This window comes from Phoxinus phoxinus, assembly GCF_949152265.1.
Source record: "Phoxinus phoxinus genome assembly, chromosome: 2".
Lineage (NCBI taxonomy): Eukaryota > Metazoa > Chordata > Actinopteri > Cypriniformes > Leuciscidae > Phoxinus > Phoxinus phoxinus.
Window position 1 is genome coordinate 42,115,159 of NC_136877.1, and position 16,104 is coordinate 42,131,262.

The 16,104-nt window shown below is 35.5% G+C and overlaps 1 protein-coding gene across 2 annotated transcripts in view; it reads right to left on the reverse strand.

The window, feature by feature from the left end:
- The window catches only part of efl1 (elongation factor like GTPase 1), a 102,949-nt gene that overhangs the window by 61,873 nt on the left and 24,972 nt on the right, over positions 1 to 16,104 (reverse strand). For both annotated transcript variants that reach the window (XM_079638265.1, XM_079638266.1), the window contains exons 13-15: positions 11,234 to 11,346; positions 10,322 to 10,488; positions 9,435 to 9,570 (exon numbers count right to left, since the gene is read on the reverse strand). In XM_079638265.1, the coding sequence (XP_079494391.1) occupies positions 9,435 to 9,570; positions 10,322 to 10,488; positions 11,234 to 11,346 (416 nt within the window). The remainder of the gene's footprint in view (positions 1 to 9,434; positions 9,571 to 10,321; positions 10,489 to 11,233; positions 11,347 to 16,104) is intronic.

Genomic DNA, 16,104 nt, shown 5'->3' on the forward strand with positions numbered 1-16,104 from the left:
TTGTATTTCCATATAAAATAATACGTACAATTTTAGACAGTCTTTTTCAGGCATGATAGACAACACGCGTGTAAGGAATAGGCCTAGCTCTAAAGAATATATCAATTATAATAGTTGATGCAAAATTAGTCCATGGGTGATTTTTGTTTTATAAAATATAATATACAAATTATTATTAAAGAAAACTATTTATCTTAGGACCTGTGAATGGCTACCGTTTTGTTTCGCACCTTTTTTTGTTCCTTTACTAATAAAAAAATAAATAAAAATAAATATTATTAATGTCTGAAAAACTGCTTGAAAATTAACTCTAAAATAATTGCACATGTATGACACAACAGGACATAACTACCCAAACAAAAAAATAAAATGAAATAAATATTTTTATCCAACTGGAATCCAGGAAACATTAAACCACACACAAAAGAATGAAAGAAATAAGCGGAAATTTGGAAATATTTCCAAACCAAAAAGATCTCAGCCAAACATGTCGTGCCAAATCAAACTCTTCACACAAAGGAATGGAATGAAATGATAAATGATAAAACAACCACAGGCATCTGTTAAATCCCATTCAAATATCAAATATCACAAAGAGCTTCTCAAGAAAGCAAAAATAAATGAGAGTGAGTCAGCGAGAGTGAGATCGTTCCATAATTAATGACTTCATCTCCATTACAGAAATTCAATTCTGCTCTTTAGGTTACTACACTTGATCATTAATAACAGTGAAATCGTTTAAGGTTTGTGTGTGAGTGTGTGTGTGTGGGGGGACACTTTCACATATTTTATGAGGATTTAATAATTGGATTTCCTGTTTGAGAAGGAACAAAGGCAGGAGGGTGGCTTTGAAGTGGGAACTGATGGTTCACTAGACAAGCTCTGCTGCATGTGTGTGCCATTATGAACGAGACCAGGGGGAAAGGCCACAGGAATGAATGACGTCATTTTATATAAATGAGAATCATTGTGTTTGTATTCCTGATGAGAGAGGCGACAGGATGCTTCTAAAAAAGAGACTCTGACTTGGTCTATCTGTGATACACAACACAAACTTAGAGCGTTATCTTGTCTGAGACAGGTAACGGCCACACACTACTAGTCAACCGGAGTTACAATTACAATTACCGGTTCATTAAATACGAAACCATTTAAGTACAGATGTACTCAATTGTTGAAATGAAATGGACATTTAACATGTAGTTACCAAAGACTAATACTGCAACAAAGTTCAGTTCAACAAAAAAATAAAGAGAAGGTTTAGAGTAGACCATTGTCACAGAAAAATTAACAAATTCCAAAAAACTTCTGCGGTTTACTAGATTTGTAAGCAATGCCAATCAGGGTTGACCCAAACTGAGAATTTAAAAATTGGCTTCCTTTCTATTTATGAGCAGGAATTTGAATAGAACAGGTTGTTGAATTGTTGAATTGACATTACATTTTATTTTGTTAAATTGTATTTATTATTATTAGTGGTAGGCTGTCTCCAATGCGAATATATCGGCTGATATTTGGAATGGTTTAATTAGTATTTATCTTTAGTCGATATGATTTAGTCGATTTACTAGCGTTTAATGTTTTGCTATGCTAATTTAGAAGAGTTTCTGTTAAATAATTTTTTTTTTAGGGGGGTGGGGGGGGGGGGGTGAGCATCATGGTGACGAGCGGAGCATGAACTTGGTTTGAGAGCAGATGTTAAATGTTCTATCTATATTGCCGTACTCATTCAGAAATTGTTGCGTTGCTATGCTATGCTAATACATCATTGTGTTACCAATTAGCAAGTTAACATTTACTGAATTAGCCAAATAAAGCTAGCCAACTTTCCACTACCGAAATATTTAAGTTGCGATTACATGATAACTTTAAGTTAAATGTATGAATTAGCTTACATAAATATTTCAAATTATGAGTAATTCAAATTAAAATCTGCCAGTTCTGCTTGAATTTCTTAAATTTAAATTTTTATTGTAGCTGGTTACCTTGAATTTTTTTTTTTTCAACTTATTCAGGTTTACAGTGTATAACCCTGGTGAAGAGAGGGGGACAGTTACATCTATCACAATTAAGTACTTAATTTCCTGTTTCTGTGGAGTTTCAGCACACGAAGGGAAGCATCAGTAAAACAATTGTTTGTCCCTGTCTACACTATTTTTTTATTGGCCCTTCTCCTTGGCTTTGTTTCGGGGCGGTATGGTAGTGCTAAGCATGTGCGTGTGATGTGGTAAGTCGAGTGGGCCTGTTTTTGACAGTGCGTCTGGTTTGAGTTTTGTCTTTAGGGGGTCCAGTCAGCCGAGAGCCAGGTCAAACGACGCTTTTAACCTGTCATGTGGTTTAAGGACAAATCTTTCATCCATATCTAAAGGCCTTCTTTTTTTTTCCGAGCTCGCATTTGAACTCCTCCACACCTCGCTGCAAAACGAGCCCAATCAAGCAGGAATACAGACTTATCTACAATCAACATCCCCTCAAAGCTGCAGTCACTGACCGCGGAGTTTACACCATAAAACAATGAAATGATGGCTAACACATGTCAGAGACATAGGGCTGCCGACTAAAGATTTTCCTAGTCGACGAGTAGTCATTTACGTTACAATTACATTTATTCATTTAGCAGACGCTTTTATCCAAAGTGACCTACTGTACAACTAGAGAACACAAGCAAGTCATCTTAAAGAGTGCTAGTAAAACAAAGTTTCAGCCCTTCATCTAAGCCATTAGTTGACTATCAAACGTTTATATCATCCATTTAATTTAGCCAGGTGCAAAATTATTTTTTCATTTTGATTACACACAAGATTAAAGACTGGAGAATGACAAAAAACTCATTTAGAGAAAAAGCCATTTAAAGATTTGTAATGTAAAAATGTATACTTTAACTTTTTTAGTGGAAACAACTATTTACAGACATAATATCTCATCAAATCATTAGCAACAATACAAACCACCTAAATCACATCAAAACTTATAAACACAGCATTTATGGCCTTTAACTGAACAGAAAAACAGTCAAAAACACACATCTAAATGTCAGAGCGCGTCACGTGATGCATCTGAACGAATGACGTTGTCAGAAATTGACATCAGCCAATGAGATTTCGCTTTTAGAGTTAAATGCCCATTGTACTTTCACGATTGGTTGCTGATAAAAAGGAAATGACCATATTTGGATCCGACAGCATTGTACAGGAGAGAGAGCTTTCCAGCGGTGTGTGAGATTAAAGGAAGCAGAGAGAGATCGCGGAGCAGCGCGTTGATTTAGAACGCCAACTTTTGTTGAATTTCTGAGAAATCACGCAAATAGACAAAGTGTAGTAAAATAAAGACCTTAATGTGTATTTTGGACTTTTTTTCAAGTCTGAAAGAAGACATGTTTTTGAAGACAAATAGCCCAAAATCTCAAAATTGACCAGTGAAAAAAAAATAAAACTGTGTTTTTGCCTGCCGAGTCTCGCCTTAAATATATACTGTCATTGGAAAATGGTTTGAGCTGAGAAAGAATATTATATGTAACATTTCTAACTCAACATTAAAGAGAAATAATAAAGCATAAAATTGAGCTTTTAAAATATAAATGAAGCACTCAAGCACACACAAAGCTTGCAGGCAAAAGTAATGATTATGAACGTTTCTGAAAAGGAGACTGTCTGAACATAATAATAACAATTCATTAATAAACCAGTGTTTTCAGAGTTAGTGTCAGCTGCAGAGATGAAGTTGACGATGCAGACTCATCTTCACACACCTTTCAATGGTGCCTGGTTTTCCAAATTTTCCATTCATTTTTCCCATAAGGAATGTAAAAAAAAAGTGTTTTGTTGAAGAGTTATAAGCCATGAACCATGCCAAACAGCTACGAGGTGAATCACAACACTACAAATATTGATTTCAAGCAAAAAGTCAGATAAAAAGACAAAGGTACAAGGCAGTGTACTTAACGACTTTAATGAGGGAAAGAACAACAATCCCATAAAGTATAGCGAACAGCATAATCGAATTAAAAAGATAGATGATAGATAGATAAATAAATATTTCAGTATTTTGAGATTGTTGGGATCAATCAACTCGATTACAGTAAGTCATGTGCAGTGCTTCATGGAAGTGGGTGGAGCTAAGAGCTATTTTTGCGCGATTTTTCACCCGACTCTGACTGGGGTGAATTTTCTGTAAAACTTAAAGTTTTTCACCAAGGATTCCGCTGTTAAACACGAATACATGGCTAACGCTGAACTACTACAACTGTTTGGATTTTCTGCCAAAAGTTTAGGCAGAATTTATTTTTTCTGCAAACAACTAACTAATTCAAGTTGTGTCAACTAAGCCTCTTCTCTTCGACTAACATTTAGGGCAGCCCTCCACAGAGACTTGCTGTTTCCTGACCTGACCTTCCTGCCATCTTCATTATAAAAGCATGCATTATCATTGATTCTCCACCCGTGTGTCTGACGTGCAAGCGCTCACTAAAGACCATTCAAATCTGGTTAGGGCTGCTCGTGGGCCTGATGCTCAAACTGAATTATGAAATAGTGTTCAGTAATGTCCACTCAAAGGCGTAGTGTTTTATTGACAAGTGCCCGCGCTCCCCTTTTGAGCTAGCATTAGACGAACATGTCGATACATTAATGCGCCCCTCCTTCATAATTTATTAAAATCTCATAAAATAAACAAGGACTGGGCAGTCGGTCAATGTACTGCCGCACAAACTGCAGAGAGACTCGAGCAATTCGAAGGCTTTGTCATGCAACTAAACACTTAAAATGCTATTGAATACGGTGCTAAATCAAAACTGAGAATGCAAGCTAGGCATTTGATACATTTTATAATTATACGGTTTCATGGCAATAAAAGCTTCAAACATGAATAATCTATGACTACCAATAAAGCTCAATACAAGTGTTACCGGTTTACAAGCACAATGCGTTCTAGTAAATACGCTTGTGAAGTTAAGTCTTGTATAACAAACCCTGAATTACCCGAAACAAATATCTACAAGATGTTCAGCCATTTAGATGACAAACATAAAATAAGACTGCATATGACCAAAACTAGAAAAAAGCACTTACAAAACAGAACAGTCTATGCATTTTACAATTATTTAAATATTACAAAATATGCTGTTCTTTGCAGAAAATAAAGTGAGTTATAGGTTACTATATTGACTATTTCCCTATCATTTTACATGAAATAGTATAATATAAAAAAATATGAATAATAATATAAAATGGTCATCAGGAATGGGCCAACTGGTAATTAATTTACAAGTGTAACAATTAAACTTCATATGTCGACTGGATTCAGTAGGATTAGCTGAATATGTATGTCACTGTATGTGGAACATGAATCAAACTCAACACTTCTCCCACCAAACAACTAGTGAGTAGTTCAATCCATAGTTGTATTTTGCTTCAAAAAAGTCAAAATTGCAAAAGACTGTTGATAAATACGTTTATAGTGAATTCAAAGGCTATACTTTCAGTGTTCCATGTGCAGTGTGAATTATGGCACCTGCTAATATGGGTGCAGAGCTGTGTAAAACAGGCCTGTGTGATAAAGAGTGATACAATTAGTTATATCCAATATTTCAACTTCTATCAAAACCGAGTCAAGCTGGTAAACTCTGTATGGCACTAGAGCAAGAAATCCACCCACAGAAATGTCATTGCATAACCAGAATATCATCAGCCTGTAGAAGTTCTAACGTTACAATTACAATTTAAACAACTTTACAGCTCAAATAACGAAAGTGCTTTAACAAAAAAATAAAAAAATCTGCACCCGAATTCATTAATAACTAAGAAATTATATAAAACACTGCTGGTTGGTGAGATAGTATATACTGTGTAGCAGCAAACCTTTACCAATGATCATTTAATGGTTATTTATTATCCAAATATTTCCTGCATAAGTAACTATATTGGAATACACACCATTACTACTTTATGACAGAATTACTGTAAATACTGTAAAATTACATTTAGATCACACTGCCTAGTTCTAATATTAATGTAGATATAAATAATTAATAACCAAATTGTTAATGTATCAATCTAATGATCTAAAGTACTGATGGCATTATGACAAGAAAAAAAAAAAAAAAAAAAAAAATCACAATATCTGCCGGTAATTGTTTCGCCACGAGTTAATGCCACATTAGAAAACAAGAGTCAAATGTGCATTAAAGAGGTTGAGGAATGAGAAATGGAAATGTAGTCTCATCCGCGCATTACCCACACACACACACACACACACACACACACACACACACACACACACACACACACACACACACACACACACACACACACACACACACACACACACACACATCTACTGTATGACGTTAGGAACGCTGGGAATCATAAATTAGATTTAATTGCTCCTGCCTCTATCTGGACGCTGACTCAGAACTATGGGAGTCCTGGATGAGAATCACACAGACCTTCCAGTGTTAGATGACGAGCCAGAGCGCCTCTTTACCACTGAGGTGAAGACCACAGCAGATTATAAATGCAATCCATCTTACGCTGCAGCCTGACTCTGTTGTTTAGGAATGTTTGTGAACCGATGGCTAGTGAAGTATCACTAGAGCCTGAAAGCTTGTTAATATGAGAATAACAGACTTTAACCTCGTGTCATCCTACACAAACACACACACATTTTTGGGGATCCCCTTCAGAACTGCCTTAATTTTTCATGGCATAGTTTAACAAGGTGCTGAAAACATTCCTCAAAAATGTTGGTCCATATTGTCATGATAGCATCACACGGTTACACGGTTGCAGATTTGTCATGATACGAATCTCCTGTTCCAGCACATCCTAAATGTTCTCTATAGGATTGAGATCTGGTGACTGTGGGCATTTGAGTAAAGTGAACTCATTGTCATGTTCAAGAAACTACTTTGAGATGATTTGAACTTTGTGACAGTGCGTTATCCTGCTGGAAGTAGCCATCATAAATTGGGAACACTGTGGTCATAAAGGGATGGTCAGCAACAAAACTCAATTGGTACTAAGGGGCCCAAAGTGTTTCAAGAAAATATACCACACATTGCACCACCACCAGCCTGAACGGTTCATACAAGGCAGGACATATCCATACTTTCATGTTGTTTAAGGCAAATTCTGACCCTATCATCTGAATGTTGCAGCAGAAATCAAGACTCTTCAGGCAAAGCAACATTTTTCAAATCTTCTATTGCCCAATTTTGGTGAGCCCGTGTGAATTGCAGCTTCAGTTCCCTGTTCTTAGATGACAGGAGTGGCACCGGTGTGTTCTTCTGCTGCTGTAGCTCGTCTGCTTCAATGTTCGACGTGTTTGTTCAGAGATGCTCTTCTGCAGACCTCGGATTGTAACGAGTGGTCATTTGTGTTACTGTTGCCTTTTTATCAGCTTGAATCAGTCTGGCCATTCTCCTCTGACCTCTGGCAAGGCATTTTCGCCTAGAGAACTGCCGCTAACTGCTCACTGGATTTTTTTTTTCTGACCATTCTCTGGATGTTTTCTTTTTTTTCTCTCTGTCCATTCGCTGTAAACCCTAGAGATGGCTGTGCGTGAAAATCACAGTAGATCAGCAGCTTCTAAAATATTCAGACCAGCCAGTCTGGCATCAACAACCATGCCACATTCAAAGTCACTTGAATCAGCTTTCTTCCCTGGCAGTTGCTGCCATGTGATTGGCTGATTAGATATTCAAGTTAACAAGCAGTTGAACAGGTGTATCTTATAAACTGGCTGGTGAGTGTATATATATATTTGTGAATAAAAAATATAACATGTATTTATTGTTTTTTTACATAACACACAACTTTCAAGTTATTTAAAAAATATTGTGATAATAATTCATCAGCATTTTATAGGAATACTGTTTTGCTTTTGTTGTTGTTTTTACCCAGTTCACCTATTGGTAAAATATAAATAAATAAATAAATAAATAAATAAATAAAAAGAGCAATTCCAAACAAACAAACAATCAAACTAATAAATAAATAACAGTTTTTCTACAAATGTCCGGACATCAGTCAATCATGATCGACTATGAAAACTCATTCAAATTAGATTTGTATTTATTCAAATACAATTAATAATTATATTTATTTACATATAAATTAATATTCTTTGTTTATGAACACAAATAATATGTTGTCAACTGGTTTCTCTTAAATGCTGTTAACATTAACTGTTGACACTAGTATAGACTTTTTGCCTCTTATAAGGTTTAGATAAAAAAAAGCCTCTTAATCATTACTTATGGTCTACTAGAAGTGTGCTGGTGTTTGTGTCTATAGAGACACTGCCCATTGTGCCTGTATTTTACATATTTTCTTCTTGAATTCCTGTGTTTGGGATGTTTCTGGGCTGCAGCATTTGGGCAGTGGGTGTGTCGCCCCAGCTAATAACAACGTGCGGTGAAAGTGACTATCATCTGTGTCTGAAGCTCGGGAAGCTCCGCTAAGTTAGCGTGTCTCGACACAAAAACAGTTTGCTAATGTTGCTATTGCTCTGTTGACTGCTATCTGTAACTCAACAGATTACTAGGCATTGCAATTAAGTTTTTATGAAGACACGTAATTATAGTTTATTAGCGAGCTAATAAGAAGGTGAATATGAAAATTGAGGCATGGCCTAACCTCAAAGCGATGGCTCTAGCTAAACAAATCATCATTAGGAGGTGGTCTAAAGACTACATGACAGCTGCCTGTGTGAAGAGTTCAATAGCATTTTGAAGAAAGCCGTAGCTGTTGTGTAATATTTTGTGTTTGTTGAGGCTGAAGGAAACGTATGAGAATGAGGGGGGAATCAGGAATTGTGAAACCAAGTCGTCATTTTGAACTTCAGTATTTTGAGCTAATGCCTGCGGGATAATTTAGTCCTACTTTGATGCATATTTGGTGTTGAAATATTTGTGACTGTAATTAACACAGACAAAACAGAGATGATGAAAAATATCTGCCAAAATGTCCCAATTCAACCCATGTTGCCAGGGCAACAAACTCCTATAAGTCAAAACTACCTCCAGAAGAATGTTCTTCTCTTGATAGAATGCATCACTGGTTGTTTATGGGGCCACGTTTAAGCTCTGCATTAAATTGACTAAAAGTGTCAGTAAAGACTATTGCTTTGTACAGAAATAAAATCTCTTTTCAAATAAAAGCTTTTCACAAAAACTGTGCTTTTTTTAGCTCTCACATAACCAGCACTACACCAGAATCTCATGGCATTGCTGCAACTTCATTTTTGCCTAACTGCAGCAGAATTCAACCATGAAAAAACATATATCAAACAAAAAAATATAACCAGAAATAGAGTTTGAGAGTCTTTGAGAAGGTGAAAGTCACTCTGAAACTGTACTAAAAACCAAAAGCCGAATACGAAAAACAAATCCATCTGGAACCTGTGAAGAGGAACACTGAGGAAAACAGACGACCTACCGAGAACATTTCCTGAGGGAACTTCCTCCAGTTCTTCCAGCTCGCGGCCCATCAGCAGGTAGAGGCTGTCCACGGTACAGCAGGCCATGTGGGGGACGCTGGGTAAAACATCAGCTACTGAACAATCCTCAGGAAGCTACAGGAAAAAATTATCAACAAAAAGCCCACATCAACATCATATATATATATATATTGTACTGCTACTGATGTCCCTAACAAATAAATTTTTCTGAAAAATGGAAATTAGTAATTATAGCATTCAACATTACAGTATAATTGAAAGCCATCATTTTTTACATTTAATAGGCTAAAAAAAATTACTTAAACTTAAATTAAACTTCACATAAACTTTTTACATTTAGCTGTGCCTTAACAAACTGTGTTGTCAGTAGTTTATATAGTAATATTGTGACGTTTCTGTCTCTCTCTGTTTGAATAAGAGCTGTCAGTGAATTATTTTAGCTTATATTAACGATCTATCAGTCAGCCTGCCTGATATATATATACACACACAAACATATATGCATAAAGTATATGCATATATGCATTTAAGTATATGCACAAACATCACCTTTGTTCCTAATTTGAAGACGCTCCTAATGGCTGATGATGGTGGAGCTTTATGCAAATTAATCTCAGAGTCTTCAATGAATGTCTCAATAAGTCGTATAATAGTTTCTCGGTAATAATGTAATAATTAGCTCCAGACAGCTTCAAACATGAGGAAATTAATTGGAAACGAACCCGAACGAGGCACTTCATTTACCCGAGTTCAAGTTCACCAGGGTTAAGGATTATTAATTGTGTGATGATTATGTTATGAATTGCATTAATTCTTGGATAAGGAAACCGTCTGCAGTTATTAAGACAGACAAACAGCTGCTCACCACTCTGAGCGCCAGTGATGGATCGTATTTGGGTCCGAGCACAAACACCTTTTGGCCTTTTCGGACGACACCGCTGTAGACTCGTGCAAAGGCCACAAAATGCTCTTTGTTTTCCTCCTCCACTGCAGTTTTGACCGAAAGAGCCTCTGTCTGCGCACACAGCGCATCTGCAGAACACACAAACATACAAAATAAAGTTGATGAATACTTCAGAGTAAATATAAAAGATTTTAAACAGGACCTATTATGCCTTTTTACATGTTCAACTTTCTTTAGTGTGTAATGTTGCTGTTCGAGCTAGAAACAGGTCTCAAAGTTACAAAACACAAAGAGAAAAACTCCCTTTGGAGTGACTGTGTTTTGTAACTCTTCTCCCTGAAACGCCTCCATTGTAGTCTTCTTCCAGGAACGAACACATCACAATATTCCTCGTTTAATTAATTCCCGCACAAGACATATGCAAAAAAAAGGGGCAGAGGCCTGGATGAGTTGTGTTAGTAGTGTATTGAAACTTGTTGTTATGATAATGTCATTACATTTCCCAAACACACTCAAAGCGGTTGACCAATCACAACACAATGGTCCAGCCGACCAATCAGAGCACATTGCGCTTTCCGGACAGAAGTGGCTTCATAGAGACCAGAACTAAACAGAGAGATACTGACAGACTGGGAAGAGAGGTGCTGCAACAATGGAAATACAGTGTGTGAAAAATAAGGTGTTTTTTAGATTAGATTAGATTAGATTAGATTAGCATACCATAATAGTTTGATATGCACCATTGTACTGAATTTGCCGTAAGAAATATAGCCTGTACTCTTTTACTCATTCACTGTCACACACACATCATTAAACAGATTCAGTTCTTGTCTGTGACACTACCGATGGCCGGGGCTCATGGGGTTGAAGTACCTCCAGCATCACCTGACCCGGGGCTTTCTGCACTCTGATTGGCAGCTTGTCTCTCGGCGTGACGCTGTCTGGCCAGTTCTCTTCTCTGGGAGATCTCCTCCTGAGTCAACGGCCTTAAGGTACAAAAAAAAACATCACAAATCATAATGCACGGTTGTGAACCACAGAAGTCTGAGCACTTGGCAAGATCACAACTGCACAGTGGGGTACATTGTTTTCTGTTACTATTATTAATTCTCTAATTATCATGAATTACAGGAAAGCCAATTCTTGAACTCTGAAATTTTCTAACAGATCACTACGCATTTTTATTTCATTTTATAGCACATTATAATTCCAAAGCCAAATATACTGATTATATAGTTTATCAGCATTCACAGCATACAATGCTGTCCATGTTTTATTCTGTATTTAGTCTGAAATAAAATTGTCATATAAATCATTCATTTAACAAGCAAATGTCCATTCAAATGATTTAAAAAAGTTATTTTAGATCAGTGTATGTAACATAAAATCTTCTTTTTTTTTAAATAGCCAAAAGGTTTTTGTGCCAGCTATTATCACACACACATTCAATTTCAAAAGCAAATATAAGTGAACATATTCATAATTTCTATTTCAAAAAGAAGCAGGCATGCCATAAGAACAAAAGGGAGCTGCGGACAAGCTTAAATAGAACACCAAACTCTTACAATTGTTTAACTTGAAGATATAAATCTTAAAGTGAAACTGGTTGGAAAGAATCTGGCTCAGTTCTCAACATACCAAAAATGTACCAAGGAGTTACCATAGCTTGAAACTAGCCAGCATCAAGCACTACTAATGTGCTTTTATGCTCCCAGGCAGTAGATCCAATAGAAGATTTAAACCATGTTTGCGTCCAAACTGCTGCCACATTTATTAAGGGCCCTTCTAAAGCAGAGTGATGGCTCCATCTGAGGAGATGACAGATGAACGATTGTTACAGACTATAAACAAATTGCTGCAAGAGGAACATAACAGCCAACAACTGTGACTTATTTTGCTTTATATCCACATATACAGTAGATCCTATGCGGTTACACGGCATAATTGCCGAGACATTACCAGTCAAATGATTGTGGAGTTCATCAAGTTTTCTTTTTATAATGCTGCGAAACACTAGCCAAACAAGCTGTAATTGGCAACAAAAGTTTCAGCTCAGTATTGACTGAAGCGATGCGTGTAATATGTGAGTTATGATTCTTAAGAATGATTGTCAAACTAAATATTATACGTGTATTATAGTTTATATAAAGTTATTTTATATTTATTTTGTGTGAAAAAAAAAGGGTTGCGGCGGTCACTCAGTAGGGACTATCAACAGTAGTATTGGCACCAAACTTATATTTCCCATAAATGAAAGAAAACATTTAATTCGTGTCGATCATTGATATCGCTTGATAAGAAGGTAAACAAAAGTTGAGATTCACACCACAATTTGTGCAAAATTGATAAAATTGAGTTTGATTTATAATCCCATCATGCTGTGAAAGTTGAATGATTGTCAATGATTTTTTTTTTTTTTTTTACTGCAGTGAATTAAATACCAGATGGGATTTGTGTCTTTAATGCTAGGAAAATGTAACGGGTCAAAGCGTACCTTATTCATGGAAAGCGTTGGCTGTAACTTCAGAGTCGTAAACAAAGCTAGTTATGATGATTTGAGAGAACACTGCCATGTTGAAATATTAATGACAATTTTGGGGTGCATAAACAGGATACAGTCCAGAGGAAAACCTCAACTTCTTAAAGCTGTGTTTAAAAAAAAATTGTAGCGCAATAGCAACTACAATTGTGAATTTGACCATAAATCAACTGATTTGGGTCTTAATTACACTCAATAGATTTTTACCCACTGTCCCCCCTTTTGACTTCCGCTCCATCAGTGCTTCAATCATGTTGTGCGTCTCAAGTGCTTTATATCAGTCCTCCAAAATGTAATGTTTTCCTTTTCAAAGGTCTGAATGTTTCGCTTATTGGCAATAATGGAAACAGCATGAAGCTCATTTACAAGCTCGGCCACTGTGGTCATGAAGTAATGGGTACAGAGCCTTACGACCAAGTCTTTAAAAACAGAGGAATAGAGGAATGGAAATATAAATTGTTTCTAAATCTGCACACACACAACACATAATCTACTCACAAAACACACTTCATCAGTTTTCAGCATGCAAGACATTAAACTACAGATGTTTTCCATTGGAAACTATTGTTAAGATGGAGATTTGTGAATCTAATATATACATTTTTCAATGTATAAAATTACATTTTAAATACAATAAATATGTTCTATAAATAATTAGGTTTATGCCCACAACATATAAATAACTGATGGTCTCAAGAAAACCCAGGTTCGAACCTGACCAACCTCCACTGTTCAAATAAAGAATAGTATCAACAATTACATTCATAATAATAATTGTACATATAGGCATTTATCTGATCAATTTGTCAAAAAAGTCAAACTACAGCTACAGATATTTATTTTACTATGTAAAATTAATGCATAGAAAATCAAAAAGCTCACAAGAAAACGCATACATTGACTACATTGCTTTATCAATAATAAGCCCAACTATGTAATATGATTACAAAATCTTTAATATTTTAAAAAAATTATATTTTATCAAAATGTTTAATATTAATTAAATAAAGGGTGAAGATGTCCTAGGCTGGACATCACTTTTGGTCACTACTGTACATTAACATTTGCAAAGTTACATACACTCTATAGAAACCTATGGTTTTTGACTCCATTTTAAAGAAGGTTTTATGCCAAAAAAGGTTATTTATAAGTAGAAATGTCTTAAACGATTGTATAATAATTCAACAATAATGCTTACTACCTCAATTTCATTAACATTAAAATGTTAAAACAATTTCATTTAACATAAAACATTTTTTTTAACTAAATCCATAAAATGTATTTTTTAAATGTAATAAAGGTTATATATACATGAAGTGCATGACAGAACCCTTTGAGATTCTATATAGACGCTTTTCTCCTTCTAAGAGTGTATTTTAAAGAAACCTTGCTATTCCAATGAGTAACATTGTTTATTGCATAATCATTAATGTCTTTGCATGAGCATAGAACAGCCAAACCAATTTTCTGCCTACCAACTGCCTTGTGCCATTAATAAAAGCCCCCAGCACCAGCAGCCAATCAGGCAAGCCAACATATTAACATCGCATGCAGGGTATGTGTAAGAGTGGCTGACAACACTCCCACACGCCAAATCTCATACCACACACACACTGACCCAAATTGATCATTGCTATGGCAACCCCAAAGGTGGAGGAATGCATTTGTGCTTTGCAGGTTTCATGATGCAGTTCATTCAACTGGGGGGGGGGGGGAAGGAGAGGAAAAAATAGCAGACTTGACCTGAGTATATGTCAGGGGTGTGCGCCATTCAATCCATAAAGTCAACTGAGGTGACAGGCAGGATGCAAATCTGAACCGAAGAACGCAAAAAAAGAAATGCAAAACTACTTGTATTTTTTAATGTTCAAATAAAGCAATATATAATATATGTATATAAAAGTTTTGAGTCTGTAAGAATTTTTGATGTTTTTGAAAGTAGTCTATTGTACTCACAAAGGCTGTATTTAATTGATAAAAAAATAGAGTAAAAACAGTAATATTGTGAAATATTCTCACTTTAAAATAACTGTTTACCATTTAAATATATATATTTTAATATGTAATTTTTCCTGTGAAAAAGATGAATTTTCAGCATCATTACTCTGTAATAATACAAATGTTATTACATAACATTACATCATTATAATATACTGATTTGCTGCTCAAGAAACATTTCTTATTATTTTTGTGGAAAAATAGATTTCATTTTTCCAAATAGATTCATTTTATTTTAATTTCTTTATATTCTTTAATGGATAAAGTTAAAAAGAACAGAACATTGTGTAACAATATAAACCCATTTACTCATATCATAAATACATAAGGATTATAAATAAATAAATAAATAATTCTGTAAATGTATCTTCCGGTCATTCCAAATTTAACACAGTTCTTTTGAAAGTATACCCATACTCCTCCTGGCATGTTTCATTTAAACACAGAGCTCGAAAACTCACAAAACGAACGTCAACAGAAGCTTCTATCAAATCAAGACGAAAGATCAAATAAACTACAAGTAGCAATGCTGCTTATGCCAAAGTCTCCCTCCAGCGCAGGATATCTGGGTTTGCTTAAATAACACTGTTTTGATATGTAAAGGCTGGAACAGTGCCTTTGAAATGTGGGTCAGGGTATAACGCTAGCAGCTGCTGTCGTCGCAACTTTTCAAGTTGAAATCTGAGATGCATCTTGGTCTAAACGAACACTTTATGTCCATTTTCTCAGCATCGATGTTTGCAATGCCCCTTTATCAGTTCACTCCAAAGGGTCAAAGTTCATCTGATGTGGGAGTGTTTGCATGCATTTGACGTCCCTCGCTACGCTAATGTGCTTATGGACGATCACACTTAGATATGATGTTTTGAAAGAAAATATGGAGGGAAGCTCATTTACAAGCTAAAAGCTGCTCTCACAAAAGATGATGTCATCCTTTAGACCTAGACGCACATCCCACACACTTCATTTGAAGGAGAAACGCTTGCAGAGCTAAGAAAACAAATATATGGCTTTTTATTTATTTTATTTGATCTATTTTGGTCCCTAGAAATATGCCATAACCTTTTCAAACACACATTTATTTATTTCAATGCAATTTAGTTCATGCACCACAGGAGAATTATATCATTTTATAACACTAAACTTCCAATGACCAAACGTCATTTGCACCAAATCTCACATGGCCACAAATTCTACAATATAAATG